At 38.4% G+C, this 25,905-nt stretch overlaps 1 protein-coding gene across 6 annotated transcripts in view; it reads left to right on the top strand.

The window, feature by feature from the left end:
• The window catches only part of PTGES (prostaglandin E synthase), a 47,189-nt gene extending 22,992 nt beyond the window's left edge, over positions 1-24,197 (top strand). For all 6 annotated transcript variants that reach the window (XM_007475133.3, XM_007475135.3, XM_056812532.1 and 3 more), the window contains exon 4: positions 23,114-24,197. In XM_007475133.3, coding sequence (XP_007475195.2) covers positions 23,114-23,360 — 247 coding nt within the window. In that variant the 3' untranslated portion in view covers positions 23,361-24,197. The remainder of the gene's footprint in view (positions 1-23,113) is intronic.
• Positions 24,198-25,905: the final 1,708 nt, after the last annotated feature.

The following is a 25,905-nucleotide window of genomic DNA, read 5'->3' as shown; positions in this document are numbered from 1 at the left end:
AGAAACTCTACAGTCTCCAAAGGATTAAAAATAAGTACCATACAGGTTAGTCCAGAGGTGCATGGTAGGGGTAAGCATATAACATAGACACATGAAAATGAGGAACTTTAAAGAACTGGTGTGAAAGATGTCATCAAGGATATGAGCATTAAAAAAGAAGATGGGCTGGAGCCAGCTTGAACTGACTCCCCAGAACCAATTGTTAAAATTTTGGAAATCAACAAACTACAAATCAGAGCTTGACATTGCCTTGTTGATGGTCAAGACTTAAGAAAATAATAAAGAAAATATTAATAACGCAGATTAAAATGACTTGACATCCCCCCATAGCTGGTTATTAAATATTTACAGGCACACCATTGGCTGGTCACATGGTGAGAGCAAAGGCTATTAGGTGGCTGGCCTGTGTGTTCCACTAGGTTTATCCAGATATTAGAAAATGATAGGGAAGACACCCCCCTACCATATCCCTAGCACTTTGAGTGGGCCCTTGGGGTGAGCTCTGGGAAAACATGGAAAAGAGTCAGGGAGGGTAGGCAAGCAAGAATAGATTAGAATTTGAATCATTGAAGGGCTTATACAAATGGCTGAGATCATCACTGTTCCCTTTGAGACAATCCTGTAACCTCGATAATAGAGGTCACATTTTAGGAAGGGGTAGGTCACTTGTCCGTAGTCATGTGGTGGAACCACAACTTGAACTCAGGTCTTTGATTTCAAGTTCCACACTTCCTGGCAGTGCCATTCTTTGATCTTGAAATGCTAGGGCCCAAATAATGGGGAATTACCAGAACTGTTGGCAACTTCTCTGCAGCTTGGCAAGTTATTGCAGGGTATGGAACAAACAGAGGTATTCATTTTTTCAGAGTTTTGAAGAATGTATAGCCCAAGGAGGAAATCTCATCATCCTGGGGAAACTAGAGTAGTTAAATATTAGGCCAAGGCTGATGGAGCTGTTACTCAATAGCTTGGCCTTTCAGCTGTAATTTGAATTTGTGTTTTTTTTTTTTTCCTAGAGCAGTAAAGACATGCCATAGATGGGTCCAGAGTTTAAAAAATTAGGATGGACCTGGTGCAAGCTGGAGAGGGGAGGCAGAGAACTCTTTACTACTACATTTACATTCTGCCTTTTTAGATGGCCTGGAAATGGGATGGAATGGTAAGACTATTTCTGCACATAACACATAATTGGAAGCCATTCATGTGACTTAGTAGCAAAAGGAGAAATATCCTTCCTTTGATATGTTCAGGCAAAACCCCAAGGGATAGAGTAATAAGGACAGATACTTGTATTTCTTTTGAGCAGGAATTTGGGAACAGGAGAAAAGTTTAGACGTGGGTCCGATGGGAGAAGGGGGCATTGCTAGATGTAACTAAAAGAGCATTAGATCTGGGATAGTCCTAGCTTTGGTATTTAACTAGCTTATCATGAAAGGTGGTATAAGGGGAACTTGGGTTCAAATTCTAGTTCTGCCTCTTAGTTTTTTGTAATCACCCATAGGCACTGAGTCTTCCTGGGGCTCATTTTTATCTTCTACAAAATAAGTGAGATTGGACTAGCTAGCATCTTAGGTTCCTTCTAGCTCTGGGTAACCTTGGTCAAATTGCATTTTTTCCTCTAGGCCTTGGTTTCCTCATTTTTTCAGAATTGGGATAATGGGATAACCTATCTTTTTATTTTTTGCTCTCCAAATCCAAAGTTAATATAATTCAAACATCTTGTAGACCCTAGGGTGCTATGGAAATAGGCATTGTTATTAAGTTTTCTATTGGTCATGATGAATGAATTCTTAGGGAGGAGCAGTCTAGCCCAATTTAAAGAAGCTCATCACCATTTGGCCACAAATTACTTATTTTCAGTTATGGAAACAAAACCCGTATGCTATTGTGATTTGCATTAGTGGAGGGAGCACCTACTTGGATGAAAACACAGGTCCTTGGGGTCTAAGTATGATTGTCACCATGTTTGGAGAATTCCCAGGGCAAGGTCCAAAATAAAAGTTTTTCCTCATATCAGTTTCTAGTTGAGTTTGACACTACTAGTCTGGTTTTTATGTTTGTAGATGACATGGAGCTGATTACATCAAGTCTCAGAATATTATAGGGCCTTTTAAATAGGATCCAAAATCATGCCTAAGAGTTTAGCTTAACTGTCCAGACGGAAAACTCAAGGGGATGAAGAATGTGTATTGTCCAGAGATCTGGCCAATTAGTACTTATATCTTAGAAGGACACTATGCAGGGGCAATGAGTTGGACCCAGGAGCAAAGAGCAATCTGGATAGATAACCTGTGGAAAATTGTGCCATACTTCCAGTGCCCTGAAGCTTCTCTCTGAAACAAAAGCCAATTTTTAAAAACATTCTGCTGCTGCATGTTTGTAAGACATAGAGAAACCTCATCTCCGAAGAATGAAAGTTGTAGGTCATTCTAAAGAGTGATGGGCTCCAGTGTAGGAAACAACATATTTCTGAGGAAGGGTTATATGGGAGAAGCTGCATCAAGGATGAACTACCATTGAGATGTAGCCAGAAAGGAGGTGGGTAGGTCATAGATCCTAAGACCATGGATCCAGAGCTGAGAAAGATCTGAGCAGCCATCTAGCCAAACTCACTCATTTTATGGATGAAGAAACTGAGGTAAGAGATGATTAATGGAGAGTATGTATTCCATCACATTCATTTATTAAATGAGTAAATATGTGTTAAGCAAATTTAAAAGTGCTATATAGATATTAGCTGCTGTTTATTATTCATGTAATATTAGGAAGTTTTGAGATAGGTTTCTGGCACAGTGGAAACTACAAAAGCATTTATAGTAGGAAATGGATAAGAAGGTGTGAATGAATTAGAGACTGTACTGTTGAAGGGAATATCTATATTTCCTTCCCCCAGCTCCCATTAATAAGCCTTTGAAATGCTTTCAAAATAATGCTTTACTTTCATGGTCCAGCTTATTAAACATTGAAGGGGATGCATTCAAGGCACTGGAGTGGATTCTGAGATACTTGAAATTCATTTGTTTGTGGAATATTTTAAAAATATGATTTCCTATTTTTATTTTTCATAGTTTGAGATGCCAGTGGAGCCCAGTGCTTTCCTTTTCTTTAAATCAGCAGTTTTCACACTTTTTGGTCTTAGGACTCCTTTACACTCTTAATTTATTGAGGACCTACCACCTCCAATGAGCTTTTATGTTTGTAGTTGATATCCAAGGGTGTGTTTAATACAGACAACTTTATCTGGTTGAGCCAGTTGTTAAATTTTTAAAAAAATATATTTTTAAAGTTTAATTAATTTAGAATGTTTTTCTATAGTTACATGAATCATATTCTTTCCCTTCCCTCCTCCCACCCCCTCCCATAACCAATGAGTGTCATGTGTCACTGATCAAGACCCATTTCCGTATTATTAATATTTGCACTAGGTTGATCGTTTAAAGTCTACATACCCACATACCCAGTCATATCCCCATTGAACCATGTGACATTTGTTAAATTTTTATTGAGAGTATTTACTCCTTGGAAATCAGTAAGTGCTATGCAAATCAGAGCTTTATTTTATTGATTGTCTAGCCTTAAGAAAGTAAAAGTATTAATAATGTAGATTAAATGTTAGTGTCTCAGTGTACATTTTTATTTTCCTCCAGAGGGCTAGTGATTAACTGCTTATCAGCACCCCCTTGTTTGTATCTATTAACATTTGATTAGTTCAGTTATTTCCTACTTTTTTTTACCCCATTTGGAGTTTTCTTGGCACAGATACCAGAGTAGCTTATTGGTTCCTTTTCCAGATAAGGAAACTGAGGCAAAAAGTTAAGTGATTTGCCTAGTATTTAAAGCCCAATTTGAACTCAGGTCTTCCTGACTCCAGGCCTAGTCCTGTGCCACCTAGTTGCCGCATTGATATTTACTGTATTAGAAAGTAAAACATCTTAGTATTATAATGAAAAATAATTTTGACATCGTAGACTCCTTGAAAGGGTCTTGAGCATTCCCCCATGGATGCCTGGACCACACTTTGAGAGCTGCTACTCTAAATGATGAAATTTTACTGTGCTTTTTACCAGTTACAGAATTAAAATGAGATTGGTTACCTTAAAGTGAAAGTCAGGAAGAGTGTAGAGGCAGTGGGAGGAAAATGACCTACCCCCTGGATTGCCAGGACGTGACTCCGAGCAGCTACTCTGCCAGTGGGGATGAGGCCTAGGGGGAAGGTGCCACTTCCAAAATACAGCTATCAAATTTCCAAACTGCTGTAATGACATAGTAAAAGTCAGACTGATGTCGCAATAACTCAGCAGAGAGGCAGGATATTGCAGTACAGGGAAGCTACTGCGGGCGGGGAGCAAGTCTGGTCTGGAGTGAATTTGTTTTGGATGACTTTTGCCTTCAAGTGGTCATTTTTAGGAGTGACACACCTCAGTCCATCTCTCCATGGACTGAATTGATTTTTAATTTTTTGTTCTTGGATTAGATTCAGAAAATGTGAAAGTTTCCTTATAATAGACCTTTGTGTTTTCCCTTTGCTCCTTCACTTCCAACCTGGGGAATGTTCTTAGTGACTTTATTTGGAATAATTTTTATAGAGTGGGGAGTGACCTTTAAAGATTATCTAGTCTAACTCCCTTTTGAAGAAAAAACGTTCATTTATGCCTTTGGTTTTTACATATATGTCTTCTACTTCCCCCTCTTTCAAACGAACCCTTTTCTCGTAAAAGAAAAACAGTAATTGCAGTAATTTGTAATTGCAAAAATAAGCAATACGTGACTGACTAACAATGTAAGCAACATGCTGCCCTTGTAGCGCCCCTGTCTCTCTGTTGAGGTGAAGGAGAATATAGTTTATTTTATGTTTTCTGAGCTATCCCTCTCATTTTACTAGTGATGAAATTGAATCCCAGAAAGGTTAAAGAGTTGTCCAAAGTCACCCAGGCAAAGTCAGGAGTTGAACCTGGATACTCTGAGTATTTGGTGGGAACACTGTACCATGTTGCCTTTTAGTGGCTTTGACTGCATGGACCTAGTTATATGTACAGTTGTGAGGAATAGGAATACTGTACATAGCTCTGGTTCTGCTTATAGAGTCTCTATTTAGGATTCTTATTCATGGGGAGAATGTCTTCCAGTAATCAGTATTAAATCAAAATACTAGGAACTCCTAGGTTGAGAGAGCCCTCCAAGGAGAGAGACTTGGGTTTATTTACCTTTCTTTTACCCCTTGCTTATACATGTACAAACTTGGGAAAGTCACCTAATCTTTCTGGATCTTAAGTGGAACAGGATGACTACTTAAGGGGCCCTTCCAACCCCTAGGTAGGTGGTCCTCTAATGCTAAATGAGAGCATGAATGTCACAAAATCCCAGAATGATGGGACCTAGAGGGACCCTCCCTAAAGCTTGAGTTTCAGAGAAGCAAAAAGAAAGTCCACTTTTCATAGCAAGAAGCAAATAGATTCTTGGGTAATTTGCCTCAGTTTCCCTACTAGTGAAATGAGGGAGTTGGACTAGATGTCTCAAGGCAAGGGTCAGCAAACTGACTTGTGGGCCAAATATGACCTGCTCACTCTTTTTATATGGATTGCAAGCTAAAATTAAATTTTTCTTTTTTTTAATTAATTGATTTATTTGTTGGCTACATAAAATTCCCAGGTTATCTCCCTCCCTCCTATCACTTGAAAAAAGTTTTTTTTAATGTGTATGTCAGTGTATCTATAAACTGTGTCTTTTGTGTTTCTCTTTATCAGTTCTTTAAGTGGAGGTAGACATTCACAAATTATTTTTCAAACATTAGTTCTGTAGTTGTGTATAATGTTCTTTTAGTTCTACTCATTTCACTTTTCATAATTTCAATAAGAAAACTATTCATGGTTTTCTTAAATTAACTTGCCCATCATTTCTTATGGTACAGCAGTATTCTATCCCAATCATATGTCACAGCTTGTTTATTCCTTCCCCAAATGATAAGCCTCCCTTCAAATTCTAGTTATTTGCCACAACAAATAAATATTTCAGAATATATGGGTTCTTTCTCTTTTTCCTGATCTCCTTAGGAAACAAATCCAAGTGGTTTCCTGGGTCTGAGGGTATACTGTGGTGAAAATTATTAATTAGCAGAAACACTAATAAGAGAAACAATGTCTCTAAGCCAATGGGTTTATTGAGAGAGGGATGGTCTCACAATAAAGTGAGACTTTTGTCAAGATCAAAACCAAAGACTGAGTCTTAAGAGATAGCCTTCTTTTTGTCTAGAAAGTAGATGATACAATATCAGATTAAAGACAGAATATACAGTTAAAATTAAAATAGAATGAACATAAATCTTCTTTATGGGCAGGTGTTAATGCTGCAAGTGCAAAATAAACTGGAAAGTACAGAAATTATCATATGGGTGGTAACTAATATTAGGACTGACCTTTCCAAGGCCTCTGTAATAAGGGGTCAGAGTCTCTCCAAAATGATTGGATCATTTCACAGTTCCATCAACAGTGTATTAATGTCCCCATTTTTCTTTATGCCCTCCAACACTGATCATTTTAGCCAGTCTGAAAGGTGTGAAATGATTTGCATTTCTCTGATCAGTAATAATTTAGAAAATTTTTTATGTGCCTATATATATGCTTTGATTTTTTTCATCCCCAAACTACATATCTTTTGACCATTTAGCAGCTGGGGAACAACTCGTCTTCCTATGAGAAAGTCTAAAAAGAAAAATTTCCCAATTTTCTTCTTTCTAATATTGGCTATGCTAGTTTTATTTGCACAAAAAAAATTTCAATTTAATGTCATCAAAATTATCCATTTTACCCCTCTCAGTGTCCTCCTGTTTATTCATAAATTCTTCTATCCATAAATCTGATAAGTAATATTTTTCCCATTTTTATTTGCTTATATCTCCCTTTATGCATAGGTCATATATCCATTTTGATTTTATTTTAGTAAATATTGTAAGATATTGATCTATACCTAGTTTCTGCCAAAGTGAATTCTTATCTCAAAAACATGGGTCTTTACTTTTGTCAAATGCAAGATTGCTATATAATCTTTTACTACTGTTTTTTACAGTGTGTCTGTTCTGTTCCACTGATGTCCTTTCCTTTTGCTAAGAATGGTTTTTATATTGGCCAGTTTGGGTTCATGGACTGTTGTTTGTGAATTCTTGCTCTAGGGGGTTTTTGCCAGTTCTATACATACAGTCATACAGTCTATATCTATCTATGAACTTTATTCCAAGAAATTATACAACAGAAAGGCAGCAAGATCCTGTGGAGGACAAGGCCTGGTTTGTAGTCAGAAAGACCTGGGATCAACTCCTGCTTAAGATGTTTACCATTGGTGACCCTGGGGAAGTTATTTAACCCTGTGGGCTCTCTGTTTCACCATCTGTAAAATGGGGACAAAATGGCACCTGCTTCACTTTAAGAAGAAAAAAAATGTAAAAACTATATTAAGTGAGTTAATAATAACTGAACCCCAGTCAGTGACTCATGAAAGACAGAGATTTATGAAGACAAGTTCCCAATCTTCTGAAATTTATTTTAGAGTAAGGCAGTTGCATTTTTCGGTAAGCTGATCCTCAGGGCCTGTGCCTGAGATAGCATCTAGAAACAGGCTAAATAGTAATTTTTTCTTGCAATCTTTTTGTCCCCACCATTATCCTTCCATGTCCTCTTAGTTATATTATTTTTATTTTTTCAATTATATGTAGAAACAATTTTTGACAATTGTTTTCTGACATTTGAATATTGAGATTTTTTTCCCTTTCTACCCCTGTCCCAAGTGAAGTCTGATATAGGTTATACCTATACTTTAATGCAGTACATTTCCATATTGTTCATGTGATAGAAGACATATATTACACATACAATAGAAATCTCATGAAGGAAATATAGTGGAAGATGGCTTGCTTTTTTTTTTTGGAAAATTTTATTTAATTAGTTAATTTGGAATATTTTTCCATAGTTACAAGATTCATGTTCTTTCCCTCCTCTTCCCCCCAGCTCCCCTCCTGTAGCTGACATGCAATTCCACTGGGTTTTACATGTGTCATCGATCAAGACTTATTTCCATATTATTGATATTTGCACTAGGGTGATCATTTAGAGTCTACATCCCCAATCATATCCCCATCAACTAATGTGATCAAGATGTTGTTTTTCTTCTCTTTCTACTCCCATAGTTCTCCCTCTGAATATGGATAGTGTTCTTTCTCATATGTCCCTCAGGGTTATCCTGGATCACTGCATTGCTGCTAGTAGAGAAGTCCATTACATTTGATTGTGTCACAGTCTCTGTGTATTATGTTCTCCTGGTTCTGCTCCTCTTACTGCATCAATTCCTGGAGGTCATATCAGTTCGCATGGAGTTCCTCCAGTTCATTATTCCTTTGAGCACAATAGTATTCCATCACCAACAGATACCACAATTTGTTCAGCCATTCCCCAATTGAAGGGCATCCCCTCATTTTCCAGTTTTTGGCCACCACAAAGAATGCAGCTTTGTCTTTTTACCTATTATCTCATTGGGGTACAAACCCAGCAGTGCTATGACTGGATCAAAGGGTAGACAATCTTTTAGTGCCCTTTGGGCATAGTTCCAGATTGCCATCCAGAATGGTTGGATCAGTTCACAACTCCACCAGCAATGCATTAATGTCCCAATTTTGCCACATCCCCTCCAACATTTATTACTTTCCTTTACTGTCATGTTAGCCAATCTGCTAGGTGTGAGGTGATATCTCAGAGTTGTTTTGATTTGCATTTCTCTGATTATTAGAACACCTTTTCATGTACTTATTAACAGTTTTTATTTCTTTATCTGAAAATTGCCTATTCATGTCCCTTGCCCATTTATCAATTGGGGAATGGCTTGATTTTTTTTGTACAATTGATTTAGCTCCTTATAAATTTGAGTAATTTGACCTTTGCCAGAGGTTTTTGTTATGAAGATTTTTTCCCCAATTTGTTGTCATGCTTTGATATGCATTCATACTTCAGTAGTTATTCTTTTTTTTTTTTTAGGCAATGGGGGTCAAGTGACTTGCCCAGGGTCACACAGCTGGGAAGTGGCTGAGGCCAGATTTGAACCAAGGACCTCCCTTCTCTAGGCTTGGCTCTCAATCCACTGAGCCACCCAACTGCCCCTGTCCAGTAGTTATTCTTTAGCCATGGATAGCATTTTCATCAAGAATCCCTTGTGTTTCTATTATTTTTTAAAATGTTTTTAATTAATAAAAAAAAAAAACCCTTACCTTATATCTTGGAATCAATACTGTGTATTGGTTCCAAGGCAGAAGAGTGGTAAGGACTAGGCAATGGGGGTCAAGGGACTTGCTCAGGATCACACAGCTAGGAAGTGTCTGAGGCCAGATTTGAACCCAGAACCTCCCTCTCTGGACCTGGCTCTCAATCCACTGAGAAACCTAGCAGCCCCCTGGTTCTATTATTATTTTTTTAATTTTTTTAAAAACCCTCCGTCTTGGAATCAATACTGTGTATTGGTTCCAAGGCAGAAGAGTGGTAAGGGTTAGGCAATGGGGGTCAAGTGACTTGCCCAGGGTCACACATCTAGGAAGTAGCTGAGGCCAGATTTGAACCCAAGACCTCCCGTCTCTAGGCCTGGCTCTCAATCCACTGAGCTACCCAGCTGCCTCCTCTATTATTTTTAATGATGAAATCTCAATCAATTTCAGCTCCCTCTGCTCCCCATCTTAACCCCCATCCTAGCCCCTTTGGCTTTCTCCTAAAAGAGTGTCATTGCTGTTGAGGAACAGCTCAGAGTACCTCTAGTACCACTGGCTCTTGGAATAATGATGGCAAACATATGGCATGGGTGTCAAGACAGCGCTCAGAGTACTCTCTGTGGGCACGCAGCCACACTGCCCCCACTTCATTACTAGAAGGTAGAGGAATTTGATGGAGCTGCTCCTTTCCCCCTCTCCACTGTGCCTGATGACATTGTTTCACATGCCCTGCCCCTCTGCCCAGCAGCCAATGGTAGAGCACAATGAGTAAGGTAGGCTTCTCACAGGTGGCAGAGTTGGAGGGGAGCAGAGCATTCAGGCCACTCCCCATCTCTACACTTGCTGAGGACATTCTTTACTTCACCCTACCCTCTTTCCAACAGTCCATTGGGAGTACTTTCTCCCTCCCCTGTGTGATGTAAAGTGAGGGGCAGGGCATACCCAGCATGTGATGGGGGCATGGTACGTGGTGTCTGGGGAGGCAGGCACACACCCAGCCTAGGGGGTCAGGTAGGGTCTGGCACTCCATCTTTAAAAGGTTTGCCATCAGTGCTCTAGAACCTCTTCCTGCCCAATCCACAGGTTTTTTGGGGTGTCGACATCGTTGCTTGACATGCTCTTTCATCTTTTTAGTCTGCAGACTTTCCCCCCTAAATCAAATCATTTAAAATATAGTAGAGAAGCCAGATGAAAGACTACTGTCAGAGATCCTTTCATAAAGTGAAAAATCCTTTGGCAAAGTGATAATGACTTCTTCTCTGCCTCCTGTATAAATCCCTTACTCTGTCCGTCTTATGTAAAGAACAGTACAGCTGCACTGTAACAACCATGTTGAGAGATTTCTTCAGAGGTACTGAAGCAGCTGAGAGTCATAGGTCCACCAAATTTCAAAGCTTGAGGGGATTGGAGACCATCCAGCATGGTATCTCAGCAGAAACTTTGCTCTTTTTAAAACTCTGCATATCTGTGTGTCTGACTCAAAATCTAGTTCTGGGGCAGGAAAATCCTCATATTCAATTTAGAAAACTATTTTCAAAGTTAAAAACATAGATTGTCTTATTTTAACTCACCAGGATGGAAACCACTCATGGTAGGTTTAACACTTTAAACCCTTTTAAAGGTTATGGTTAAAACTATGATTCTTTTAAGATTAAATCTAAAGATTTCTGGCTTTTAATTCATTCAACCATTTTATTCCATTAAATCTCAAAAAATGCCTAACAATACTGTTTCTTTTAATTAAAATGAGTCTGGCCACTGGTTAACAGATTTATTATGAATTATGGATAGATAGGAGAGGGAAAGGAAGAATATAGAGAGAAGTAATTTCCTAATCTAGTTTCCCATTTCAGTTGCTGCTTCTCCAGCAGCTCCTCAAGCCACAAGTGGCACCAAAGTGAGAGAGAGAGAGAGAGAGAGAGAGAGAGAATGAGAGAATGAGTGTATGTCAGGCATGCAGGTAGTTAATAGGGATTGATGTCACATTTGCAGCACCAGAGGGGAAGGGGAAATTTCCTTCACACAATCTTATATGTATAATATATTACATTATACATTTAAAACCTTTATTTGGGAAGAGGTTACAGAAATTTCAAAGACTTTACCTTTCACCTTACTTTTTACCATTTATTTGAAAATACAGTATCATTTCTCTATCAGGTGTTTCATTCATGTTACAAATTCTACAATATGAAGAAACTTATTTCAATCTCTATGGATCAGATTCATATGCTTTTTTCTACAGTTTCCTTTATCAGATTGATAAAGTATATATTAAAATAAATAAAGAGTAAATATGGGCATAATGTAACTATGGTCAAACTAGAAAATTTGCTATAAAGTGACTAGAACACTGCAGTATACACTATCATTCAGAATAAGTTCCTCACATCCAAATATAATTTAAAAAACTTCTAAATTACATCAAAACAGAAGTTTGAACATAATACTGACCCAAGAAAGATGATCAGAAATCTAAACTCTTAACCATAGAATCACCACACTTAAGAATAGGTGTTGATAAAGCAATTATTAGGTAACCTGTTTTAAAAATGATTTTAACAAACTCTTAAAGATGCAAAATAAAAATTCCACAGCTGAAAATTCAATCTTAAGTCACAAAATCTTTTGTAACAACTGGGAAGTCTTGAGTTAATGAAACTGCAAGATCTCAGTGTCACAGTTTGCAAGCAGGACCTGACATGATCTTACAATTAAGCATTTTAAAGAGATTCTTAACGAGTTTCACAGACAATATTAAGTGTATACTTAATACCTTCTCAATTAAAGATAACAAGGAAACCATGAGTTTTCAGATCAACATTTCTTTAAAAAGGATTTAGGTTTTAAACAGTTCCTTCAGTTACAAAAATGATTTCAGCCTAAATTCCAAGGTAACATTTTAAACATTTACCTCTCTCAACATTTTTTTAAACATGTGAAAAATTTGAGCATTACTTTTAAAACTATCTCAGCCCTTAATTCATTTGTTTAAGGTTCAAACCATTAATGAAATGTTTGACTATCAAACTCTTTTAATTATTGCAGTTAATACCATGTTGATTGAATTTGCATTTCACTCAATCTTTCATAATTCTCCAATTTATTATGAATTGCTTAAACATTCAAAATAGTTTAGATTATCACAGTAATATTCTTTTAGAAGGGTAAGGTAGAAAATACCACTTTTACTTTTGAGGTCAGTATCAAAGTCGGTAGGTCACATAATATCCAATTAATCCTTTTGCCATGTTAGAATAATTTCTACAATAAAATTTAGAAGTAAAACCTTTTAAAAGAATAATTTTACATTTAGCCTATACTTAATATTTACCAAATCTATGGTCATTACAGAACATGAGAATATTGAAGCTTGTACAATTAACAGTACCCACAGCATCTGTAATACTATAAAATCTGATAAATTGCAAATACTGAATTATGATTACATATTCAGAACCTGAAAGTTTTCTAAGTTTAGCACACTTTATAATTGAGACTTAACTTTCAAATACATATATACTCATTCTAATTTTGAAATAAACACAACTTAGAAAATTCACTTAAGAAATTAAGTATCTCTCTCTTTGTCATATGATGAGTTTCTCATTAGTTTTATATATATGATCAACATTGAAACAGAGGAAAGGGGGCATATAGATATTATTATTTCCATTATTACTGATATTTCTATTTTGGCTGATCAGACTGAATAAGGGCTACTGAATAAGAAAGATAATAAATCATGCTAGTACCAAACATACACAAAATTTAGTAAATTAGAATATTCCCTTAATTTCTTTATACTTGTTAAGTGATCACTGCTACTCTTTTACTTTCCCCAAGTTTCTCTTGAGGGAAAAGATAAAGTGTAGAATTACATACAGAACAAAAGTAGCAACTTTGATAAAAGAAGATTCTTTTGGACAAAAACACTGAACTTGAGGATCTCATGAAATTTTATCTCTCATTTCTTTTTTTTTAGGAACTATTAAGAGGATTATTTGCCTTAGACTTAACTGAATATTCCTATTAATATGGGCCTGTCATTTGGCATATAGAAGAAATTAAATAAGATAATGGAGCTGCGGGGCTTCTAACCCATATGGGGAAGGCATTTCAAATAATTCTGCCCAGGGTCTAAGCTCTCTTTCCTGGCTTATTTTAAGTGAAGTTTTTTTTTTTTTTACCAAAACAGTTGTTTCTTCTCAAGAATTTATTGCAGACTTCTCAGCTCAGTAGCCTAGATTTCTTTAAGGCTTCCTTCCTGCTTTTTAGACATTTTAAAATTTATATACAATATATTTACAGCAGTACTGTATCATAAAGCTAGCTTATCTTTAAAAAATTTTTTGAAAGCAGTTATTTAAAAAATAAACATTATAGTCTTTTGTTACCAAAATTTGACTCTATATATTATCAAAATCTGTTTTTGAGGTTCTTAGGCAATTTTATCAACTGAACAACTTTAAACTTCTCTCAAAGGTAAACTACTTTGAGAACTCATGAAAACAAACATTTAACACACTTAGCTAGGTTCCAACAGACCTCTCACACAAATTTTCTCTTCTGAGACAAAATAGAAGGCATCTAGGTTTAGACCTTGGTGGAGACACAAGTTCACCAAATTAAACTCCAGTGGAGACACAAGTCTACTCCTGTGGGCCTCTTTTTCTTGACCTCCATATGTGACTCACTAGAAATTATAGAGAAAAGGATAGTAACAATAATATACGCTGACAAGATAAGACTTAACACTACACCACCCATGAAAAAATTACCCCTGAAGAGATGGGACTCATCATGTCTTTAATGAGGAGTCTTCAGAAAACAGAGTCCCCCTGAAAAAAAAGCTCCTGAGTGTTTCCATGGAACCTTGTCCCCAAGGGATCTCAGAATCCTAAATCTTTTCCTCAGTCCCATCAGGTCAACAAATTGTTAGAAATAAAGAAACCTCTGGACTGTGATGCTGAGCCAAAGACCCAAACTTTAAATTAAAGCTGGAGATCTTACCACACCCAGCCTGTGGCAAAGACCCCATCTAGATGTTCAATAGTGTGTCTTACTGGTTTTTGACAGCTAATTAGACTAAGTCATTAACATTGCAAGAAGGTACATAGGATGTTAAGAAATATGCAATGGTTTTTAGTAACAATGGTTTGGAACACTTGATATGAAGTCATAAGTTCAATGCAAGGTTAAGATAAGATGATTTAATTAATCCTCTGGAACTATACTACTTAAGTCAAAGTAGCCATTCTTGGTCATGATACTTTGGGGAGCTACTAGTTGGCAGAAATCTTCTATGGATCAAGCAACACCTGGGCATGCCAAGTTTGCTTTCATATGATCTCATCAGGTCAGCTCGACTCCCAATGAACCCAGCTCCTTCTGCATGGGTTTCAGTTTCCCTAGATAACTAAACAGATCTAAAGTTTTTATTCCTCCAACAAAATCTTAGAATTTAGCTAGTTGCTATAATATTCTAATATACCAAACTATATCCTTTCTAATATTATGGTTGATATTCTGTTGTTATAATTGATATCTTATGCAGTTTACTAACTTGGTCTACCTTTTTCTAAAAATCATAGTTATCTAAAAGATTATATGTGATCACTTGGTTTATGGTCAATAATATAAAACCAGCATTTCCTTTCATAGAGAAGGCCATCTGCTGGACAGAAGGATGGGGGAGGGGGACGTGTGAAGGGGAAAGATGTCTGAGTGACATAAGATAAGGTGAAGAAGTTGTCTGGGAATAGTTTCAGTTTTTTTTCTTGAAGTTTGAGACTTAAGGGGGGAACAAGGTGGTTTGAACTACTAGCTGCTGTGATGAGTGGGCTAGGGAATCGATCACATGTAGTACTTTCATGGAGGTGAAGCACTGATTCTCATTTGGGTGTGGGTGATAAAATGTGGCTAGAGTGTTGGGCCTGGAGTCAGGGAGTCTCTTTGTCCTGAGTTCAAATATGGCCTCAGATACTACCTGTATGACTGGGCAAGTCACCTAAGTCTGTTGGTCTTAATTTCCTCCTCTGTCAAATGAACCAGAGAAGGAAATAGTAAGCTACTCCATTATATTTGCCAAGAAAATCCCAAATGGGGTTACAAAGATGGGATATGACTGAACAATAACACATAGAAAGAAGGAAAAGGCTTCTCTGGCCCTTACGCCTACTCTCTGGTTTCCAGGGTTGATGAGAATCTTACTACAGATTGTGGCTGTTTACCCAAGAGAGGAAGTAGTGGATGGGTTTCCACAGAGACCCTGTGTGTATGCCCAGCAAAGCTCACGCTCAGAGAAATCCTGAGAAGAAACAGCTGGATAGTAGTCTGCAGCTGTCTCCTGTCAGCCACAATAGGAGCCAGAAATCAGGGGCAAACTCTTGCTGGCCTGAAGACGCTGTTTTATCCTTGCTGATGTTGGCCACTATATTTTTAGAGTGGGAACAGGCCTATAAGGCTCTCTAGTCCCATTCCTTTATTTCTTACAGAGGAGGTGCCTTGCTTGGGGATCACTCAGATAGAGCTGGGATTTAAGTCTAGGGCTCTTTTTTCCATGGTAGCAAACAGATGAGTGATGCTGGCTATTAGAGACCTCTAACCACTTGCCACTACTGACTCCATTTCCTGGGACCTATCTAGAAAGCAATAAAGTTGTCATCTTGCTAAGGTATTTGTATTGTTGTTAATTATAATAGAAGAAGAAGGCTTACAAAATGCTTTCCTCACAACTCTGTGAAGAGAGATACTATAGACACCAATATTCCCATTTTATGGATAGGGAAACAAGATGAAGAAGGGAAAAGTGGCTTTTGCTCAGTCTTATGCTACTAGAAAGTGCTGGGCTTGTAGTTCTACAAATTTAGAATAGGGAGGGTCCTCAGTGGCTATCTAATCCAACCATACCTCTTTTTATAGATGAGGAAATAAGTCCAGGAAGTTAAGTGATTTGTCTGAGGGTGATCACCCATAATAAATGTCAGGTGGGATTTGAATCCAGGGATTCCGGTACTCTTTCTATCTAGTTGGGCACTTTTGGCACTGTACAGCCCAGGACAGATTTTTTTTAAACCCTTACCTTCCATCTTGGAATCAATACTGTGTATTGGTTCCAAGGCAGAAGGGTTGTAAGGATTAGGCAATAGGGGTTAAGTGACTTGCCCAGGGTCACATAGCTGGGAAGTGTCTTGAGGCCAGATTTGAACTCAGGATCTCCCATCTCTAGACCTTGCTCTCAATCCACTGAGTCACCCAGCTCTCCCCCAGGGCAGATTTTTATAAATATGATCCTAAAATCAGAATCCACCTGAGTGTGATCCACCTGAATAGATGTTGGGCAGGGGTCCCCCCCTCTTCTTCCTTTAAGATCTTTATACAGAATCATTTTGTGATGTTAAAATATCAGCCCCTTCCAGCTTTCTCTTTTTAAAATGAATTAAGTACTCCTGGCAAGGTTGACATAAAGGTCAAGATTCCTTAGTGTGGGCAAGAATCCTCTCTGTTAGATAGATAGTATGTTTGAGAAGGAACAATGAATGGTTATGGAGAATCATCCTAAAGATGTCACAGTTTGCCAAGGTCCAGTTTTGGGGGTGGGGGGAATGGAAGGGAATTGTTTTAAGGGGAGCACCAAATCTCAGAAGGGGCATTGATTAGAAATCATGTTTGGAGAAGTCCAGGATAATGTTTTCCCCTTTTAAGCAGAGTGAAGGAGGGTCATGGGAAGAGCTACATATTATTATTATTTTTTAATATCCTTTACTTTCCATCTTAGAATCAATATTATGCATTTAGTTCCTAGGCAGAAGAATGTTAAGGGCTGAGCAGTGCAAATTAAATGACTTGCCCAGGGTCACACAGCTGGGAAGTGTCTGAGGCCAGATTTGAACTCAGGATCTCCCATCTCTAGGTCTGGCTCTCAATCTACTGAGCCACCTACCTGTTCCAGGAAAGCTACATCCAAATTGAAAAGTAGTGAGATTTGTCTAGGGATTAGAAGGCTTAAGTAAGGCTAGATCACTACAGGGACCATTCAGCAGTCATAGTGCATCTCTACAAGCAAATTTATCTGCTTCACAAGACATAGATTTAGACACCAGATCTTTTGGGTACAAATTCTAGGAATGAAGATGGAATATGGTTGGTCACCTTGTACAAAGGCAGAAAATTCGCTGGGGTTGGGTTGCTGAACTGAGTTCTTCAGGCCTTCTCTGTCTCTCCTAGTTCCCTGTTTGGGTAACAGTTTTTCAGGTTGGATAAGTATGAATTGCTTCTTGCCAAAGAATGCAATTTCTCACTTTGAGAATGGTGAAGTCGCAGGGTTTTGTTGAAGAATTGAAGTGATGGAATCCCTGGAGCATTCCAGCTGGATAAGATCAAATGAATCTTGCCCTAGTGGTGCTTCTGGTGAGCTTGGGAGGAAGGGGTCTTGGGAATGGGAGCAGGAAGGGTGCTGCTCTGAGAGGCCCATCTCTTCCATCTATCAGTTTTGTAAACTTGGGCAAGTCCCTTTCCCCTTCCAAAGTCTCAACTTCCTTTCTGTCAAAAATAATAAAACAACAAGGTGCAGGATTTAGATTATCTCGATGGTCCTTTTCAGTTCCAGATAGTCAATTCTGTGAGAGCAGATTCTGGAATCTACGGATTTGTGTTTGTGATGAAGGTAGAGAGGGAATCAAGGGTTACAGAATTGGTGGGGAGACTCAATAAGGGAATTGTTTCACACTGATTTAATGGGCACTTTTCGTGATCTGTGATTTCCTTCTAAATACTCCCCTTCATTGATAGAGATCCCAGCCCAGGCATTTATCCTGTTGGAATAGTCTGAAACTTATCTGTGTTTCCCCCCATAAATCCTCCTCCTACCCTCTAAGCACTTCATTTTAGTACTTAGGGGCACAAATAGATCAAACCAACTGGCCGACCATCTGCCCTATCTCATTCTTGCTTTGTGATATGACCACTCCCAAATTCTTTCCCAATCATACATTTTTTGGTTGTGTGCACAAACAGATTGTTGAAACTCCCAAACTGTGGGGTTTAAAGTACTCATTTAAAGCACTCATTTATGACAATCTGGAATCTATGTACTACCAAACTCGGGGAAGTCAAAGGTTACCTAATGCCTCATGGAAATTGTTAATCAGTTCCAATTCGATTGAAGCAAATTGGCTTTCTCCCACATCATTAATTTATGTATAGGTATTTCCCTCCTTTCTGATTTCCCTCCTTTCTCAGCCCTTATAATAAAAGGAATTTCATTAAAAAGCATAGTCAGGGAGCCTATAGTTACTTGGTGATTCTTGTTCCTCAGGTGTGGTAGTGATGTGTGTGAGAGGCAGCATGCTGCACATGGTCCTGTCAGAAAGACATGAACTCAAGACCTCTCTGTTGTCACATGCTGGCTCTGTGACTATGGCATATGCCCCAGGCTACTTTGGTATAACAGTGTAAGAGTTAAAAATTTGGGGGAAACTGAGGCAGGTAGAAATTAGTTTCTCTCTGCAAGGAGTATTATATTTTTAGAGTTTTATTTAAGATAAGGAATTTAAGAATATACAAGTAAGAGAAGCACGTGATAGGTGGGCTGAGAGACCCAATTCAACCTTACCTACATGATGAAAAGACCCATCTGCTCTGAAGTGGAAGTAGGAAAGAAAGCCCAATAGCCTTTACAGCCAGGTTAAATACCCCATCTCGCTCTTGGCCCAGGTGAGGTTACAAGGCATTTTGGGAAGTGAGCAAGGACTCCTGGGAAATGGAGTCCTGAGTTCAAGTCTCCATTTTTACAACAGACAATGCAGAACAGTTACTAATAACAAAACTGTCTTATTTCTTAACTTTTCTTTAGCTTTCTGATATAGAAAGTTGTGAAATGACTTGCCTTTCAGTCTTGGGAAGTATTAGGGATTATGGGTAGAGTGTGTATATGTTATATACATTTACAAGAGGCAAGCGCACATATATTTATAATCACAGACGTGCATAGAGAGCTAGCCTGGAAGCAGGAAAATCTGGATTTTTGGACAGGTCACTTCCCTTCTAGGTGACTAAGACTTTAGATTGCTATGAAGGTACCAACCTGTATGAGTAGAGGGATTTCCTCACCCAGGAGATCCTTACACCATTGAAATCCTAAATCAAGTCCCTAGTCTTTTATATTTGCTTGAGAACTCTACAGAACTTTCTCCCCTCTGGGAATTAGAAGGTCTAGCTTAATTGTCCAAACTTGTGTTTTACTTGGTGTAGGAAACTCCCAAGAGAGAAGAAATCTCTACAAGGAAGATTAGTAACTGTTCTGTATCTTATTGGTTTTAGAGTTTAAAGACCTTCCCAGGGTCACACAGCCTTGGGCGGACTCTTCTTGACTCTGAGGGAAGTTACACCAAGTTAAGTCTCTGCAGTCTCTGTCTCTTATTTTATACATATTTGTTTATATACACTATAATAATAAACTATTCATTTTCCAATGCTTCATGAATAAGTAGTATAATAGTAGTCAATCTGGAGAGCCCCTGATTAATGAGATTCTTCCCTTCTCTTAGTGAATTTGTGTGTTAGGCAAGAAAAAGGTTGCCTCTGGCCCAGGCTTCTGATCAGCCTCCTCAGACTTCCTCACCTGCCATCTCAATACAAAATTTATGGATGAGTCAGCTTCTGATCATTGTTGCAAGGCTCTGTGGGCAGAGGTTCTTTTTATTTATTTATTTTTTTATTCAAGGTTATTTTTCCAATTAAATGTAATAATAATTTTCAACATGTTTTCTGAAATTATAAGATCCAAATTGTCTCCTTCTCTCCTTTCACTCCCCCTTCTCAGAGATGGTAAGTAATTTGATCTGGGTTATATATGTATTATCAGACAAAACACATTTCCATGTTGGTCATTGTTGTAAAGAGAACACTTATATAAAACCAAAATCCCTAAGTAAAACCATAAATAAACTAATGAGAGAAAAGTATGCTTTGATCTGCATTCTGACTCCAGTAGTTCTCTGGGTGTGTATAGCATTCTTTTTCATAATTGTTTGGGGATCATTGTATTGCTGAGAGTAGCTAAGTCTTTAATCATTTCATACTGTGTACAGTGTTTTCCTGACTCTGTTTATTTCACTGCGTCAGTTCATATAGTTCTTTTCAGCTTTCTCTAAAATTATCTTGCTTGTCAATATTCCATCACCAACATATGTGAACTTTAAAATCACTCCACCCTACTTAGACCATACTTTAGGGGAAGATAAAGTTGTAATCTCCTGATTGAACAATGAAGGTACTTAGTTCTCACCTTATAGTGAAGCTAGAACTTTAAACCAAGTCTATTTTAAGGTCTTAATACAAAAAGATGTTAAGTAACTATATAGGTTAAATTAATCATAAAAAAGTGAAGTAACTAACAAAAGGTAAACTTAACAAAGAAGTGTTAAGTAACTCAAAGATATATTCTAATCAAAGAAGATGAGAACTAAAAGTATGGGCAGTCCTGGAGAAAGCCTTTGATGTGATTGGTAGATGTGAAAATTTAGAGGAGGAGACACAAGGGTGAAGGTCTATATATTTGGGATTTTTTGTCTCTCCTAAACACTCTTTCCCTGATTGGAGGTGGAGAATTAGCTGAGAGCAGCGTGCTGAGCTTTCAGCATCATAGTGTGACTACAAGCTATTGTCTGGTTTGGTGGTGAGTTTCTGGCTGAGTTTTCCTCCTTTACTTTCCAACTTTATCCTTTTAGAAGCGTCTAATCTTCTTCAGAGACCTAGAGGCAGGGATTTTAAACTCCCCCTGGCATAGGCCAGGCAGGAGAAATCCTATATCCTCTTCCCTCCTTCTCCTTAAATTTCTTCCCTCTATATTAATTAAATTACCATAAAATTCCAGACTGATTTGGGTATTTTATTTGGGATTTCCCCTGGCGACCAAATTCAAGTCACATCTAAAATCATCCTTACATATATACCACAATTTGTTAAGTGTGGGTAAAGGTTCTTAACTTTTTTTGTTTGACCCTTCTGGCAGTCTGGTGAAACACATGAACTCCTTCTTAGAATAATGTTTTTTAAATAAACAACAAAATACTATAGGTATACAAAGGAAATCAAGTATATAAAAATTATTAAAATCTATATTTTTTAAAAATTGAGTTTGCATATCCCAGGTTAATAACATCACATTTATTCTGTGGTCTCCCCATGTTCCACATCCTAAATGTATCTAAAACATGCCTATTATGCCACAAAGTCAACTCTAGTTGACTAGGTTGTAATTCTCAAAACAGTAAAGATTACTCCCTTAGTCCATCCCCACTATAACAATCAATAGAAAAAGGAAAGTCTCCACCATTATGGTTTAGATGTCATTAAATAGATGTGGGGCACTGGCATGCCCACAGTGGTAAGGTCTCAGCCAATCCTGAGCTAGGATCCCCTGGTTTGTTTAGCCTGTCTCTGGTTCATTAGACTCCTTGGATTTTCAAAGCCCCCAGCTCACTGACCTCTGTTGTGAAGCTAAGTTCTTGTCTTCCTGAGGCCATGGTAATGCCTACATCCCTTGATCCTTTCAAATGGGGTGCTTATTCTTTCCCTGTTTTTGACATTGTGCCTTGTTTGTGGAATATCCTTGTTATAGTTAAGGGCTTGTTGGCTGACAATAGGCCGGTCAAGAGGAAGTGAGGAAATACCTGAAAAGGATTCCTCTGTTAGCCAAATTGAATATTCTAATGTTATGAGCCTAGAAACAGCAAAATATGTATGTGATTAACTGTTCATTTATTTATTCTGTACATATAAGTACTAGGAAAGGAGAGAGCACTTGAGGTTCTGTCTCAGGCCTTATAGAGAAGCACTGCCTTTGGTGACAGTCACTGGGATTTATAGAATAACACACTATCTGACCTTTAACGCAACTGAAAGGAATATATCTTGGATAACTGCCTTCTTAGGTTCTTCAAACTTTTCCTAATCTCCCCTGCTGTCTTGTTGCTTGTGCTGACCTGTGAATTTTTTGTATATACATTTTTTCTCATTATGTTGCTGCCTCTGATAGAATGTAAGCTCTTTCAGGATAAGACTTATTTTATTTTTGTCTTTGTATTTTCAGCATCTGGCTCAGTGTCTGACATGCAGAAGAGTTTTCTCTCTTGTGATATAAGCCTGTCCAGGCCTATTCCTACTCCTAGACACACACACATATAAACAACCCGTATAGGTTAAAATGTGAGAACATCAATTTTTATCAATTATGAGAACTATAATATTATTAATAACTAGCTAACATTTATATAGACTGTTAAAAGATTTGTAAAATGCCTTATAAATGTTGTCACATTTTTTTCCCTCACAACAACCCTGGGAGACAAGTGCCATTATTATCATCCCCATTTTGCACATAAGGAAACTGAGGCTAGGTGGCATTCAGTGACTTGCCTAGGCTCACGTAGCTAGTGGGTAACTGAGGCTGATTTTGAACTCAGGTCTTCCTGACTCCCAAGTCCAGCTGATTTATTTAGTGTCACCTGACTGCTTGTGGACTCAATTACTTATTAGAGATATAGATCACTCTTTGTTCCCAGCTTTCTACTCCTTGGAAGGGAGAAAGGATCACCAAGTTCTCAGTCCCCTGTAGTTCTCTATCCTGTCACATCTTATTCCCCTAACTCAATTGTAAGCCTCTGGAGGGGTTAACTAACTAACTAAATAAAATGCCTTTTTTTTTTTGGTGGCCTATGCAAATAAGAGATGTTTAGGAATCCAGGAAGGAACCGAGGGTAGAATTAGAGGGACTTGAAGTGGATACCTTTGGCCTGTGGGTGGAAGTGCCCCCTTCCAGCTCTTGATCTGTGATTTGCAATTGACTGAACTCTTCTCTTTCTATTCCAGAGCCCATGGGAATGACCTGGAGAACATCTTACCATTCCTGTTCTTGGGATCCATCTATTCCTTCCTGAACCCAGACCCCTTCATAGCCTGGCTTCATTTTTTCATCTTCTTTGTAGGGAGGATAATCCATACTGTCGCCTACCTGGTGAAACTGAAAGCTCCTATTCGCTCAGTGGCCTACACTGTAGCTCAGGTCCCTTGTGTCTCCATGGCTTTGCAGATCCTCTGGGAAGTCGTAAAGCTGTAGCTAGTCACCTATAGCAGTCAGCTATGGTGCTATCTTCCCACAGAGAGAGGACAATGAATGCAGATTTTCCAGAACTCCATCTCCTCTACATTTCCACCTCTTCTTTTCTCACTTTGCTTCTCTGTATGACTGATCCAAGCACCTGTTTGGCTGGACACTTACAGAATGTATGCATGTGCTCTTTAATTTCATGGAATCTAGTAAAGTTGCTGATTACATATGATTATATAGCATATGGAGGAGACCAGTCAGATCCCAAATTCTTCAAGTTTGCTTCAATAGCACAATTTAGAACTTATTAGTCCAGTATGCATGTCTTTGCTATTCTTGTTCTCTTTGGCTCTCTCTGGCTCTGTATGTCTGTCTCTCTCTCAGGGGATGGTGTTTGAGTCCATTTGAGTTTTAAGACCCTGGAAATGGAAATATCTCTTTTTGTTAAAAATTTTTGTAGTTGAAGTTGAATGAGACTAGGGCCATAGGAACAATCTATTGTGACCCCAGCATAGGTTGGCATTATTTGGTATGCTCTATCTCTTCTATTGCATTTTTTTCCCATAAGAGATCACTTCAGAGTAGACAAAGGACTACCCTTTCTAGTAACAATGAAACAGGGCCACTAGTTAAATGTTGGTTCAGAGATAAGTAATGGAGTCCCCTCGTTGAGGGAAGGGACAGATTGAATACTTATAGCTATAAATTGGGAAAAGTCATAAATGAGATAAATAAAAACTGAAACCCAAGATTGTAGATAAATGGAAATTTATTTGCAAGAATATACTTTTTTCTTGTTCTGTCAAGTGTTTATTATTGTTATTAAATTGAATTGTTTGAGAATTTGACTCATATTTAACCTTTTTTGACTTTATCTTTTTTTTTTTAACCCAAACCAGGTGCTCTCTGGTGGTCTTGCTTGGCCATGCCCTTGTGATATTTAAAAGATAGGGATTCCCAGTGAAGGCCAAACTCTGGATCCAACTCACCCCCCAGAATGTAGATCTTACTTTCTACCTGTAGGGCATGTTATAAAGGGGATTCCTTTTGGATATAGGTTGGACTAGATCGCTATTGAAATCCCTTCCAACTGTGAAATCCTACTGTCTGGGTCCATCCTGGCTCACATTTGGTATGAGGGGTTGCTGTTTGGGTACTTGGTTACTAAAAGGTTTGCCATCACTGCTCTATAGTATCCCTGGCTGGTGGTCATCTAACTTTTTTGAAGACTCCACTATATCTTTTTTCCTCACTATCTCTTGAGATAGTTCCTATGAAACCTTTCTGAGACCTCTTCTCATTGTTCCCCATTCCATCTTTGAGGGACAAATAGACCAAATCCAATGTCTTTTTTAAAAACCCGTACTTTCCACCTTAGAATCAATATTGCATATTGGTTCCAAGGCAGAAGAGTAGTAAGGGCTGGGCAATGGGGGTTAAATGACTTGCCCAGAGTCACACAGCTGGGAAGTATCTGAGGTCACATTTGAACCCAGGACCTCCTGTCTCTAGGCCTGGCTCTCAATCCATTGAGCCATCCAGCTGCCCTGAAATCCAATACCTCTTACATGGAACAGCCTATCAGATACTCAAAGACAGTCATCTATCTAAATAGCACCAGTTTTTTACCAATGCACATTGAGTTTAATTGATACCAATAGGAACAGGTTTTTCTCAGTGTTCCCTAGATCCCAGATTACACTTCTGTAGAGAGTTGAGCTAGCTGTTTCCCTCAGTTTACCCCATTGTGGGGACCTGTTCTCTAAATGGGAATAGAGATTGCAGTGGGGAGAACATTATCAACCTTTACCCTTCCCTTCAGGAGTTAAATGAAAGGTCTGATTCAGAGGCCTCAGGGAAGAAACTAGGTGTGTGGGAATGAGTGGGGTGCTGGGCATTACTCTTGGTGAAGGGGTAGTCACCAGGGGTATCATTCTGGAATGGAGCTGCTGAATGAGGACAAGCTTCCTGGTTGAAAACTGACTTTGACTTGCCTTTGGAGCAGCTTCTGACCATTGAGGAGGCTGCAGTCACTTCTTAGCGTGTCAGGTCTGGAGTTTAGGGGACCTTGGTTCAAATGTGACCTCAGATACTTCCTAAAATTGTGAGACCCTAGGCAAATCACGTTTGCCTTGCCCTTATGGCTCTTCTTTCTTAGAACTGATATTAAGATTGACGGAAGGGGAAAGAAAAAAAGGGAGGGAAGGAAGGAAGAGAAAGGCCAGCCAGTCTGCCCAACCAGGCTCAAGTCAAGGGGAAGAAGATAGACAGGTGGCTTTATTGCTAGATTTTTGGTGTGAAATTAAGAAGCTAGGCTCAAAGGATCCTATGTTTAGAACCAGGATCAAATCTCATGAGGTTGAGTCCTAACTCATTTTCAATGAGGAAACATTTAGAGAAGTGGTGACATCTAAAGTGGACACGTAGCTTAATGACAGAATTCAAACTCATGGCCCCAGATTTCAAAACCAGTGTCCTAAACCTTGCTGGGTTTAGATGAATCACCCAAAGGGATATGGGCACTTGGCCTGCCAATGAAGCCAGGGCATTGTAA

The sequence above is a fragment of the Monodelphis domestica genome, chromosome 1 (assembly GCF_027887165.1).
Source record: "Monodelphis domestica isolate mMonDom1 chromosome 1, mMonDom1.pri, whole genome shotgun sequence".
Taxonomy (NCBI): domain Eukaryota; kingdom Metazoa; phylum Chordata; class Mammalia; order Didelphimorphia; family Didelphidae; genus Monodelphis; species Monodelphis domestica.
The sequence above is the reverse complement of the archived record's forward strand: the minus strand, read 5'-3'. Positions and strand labels throughout refer to the sequence as shown.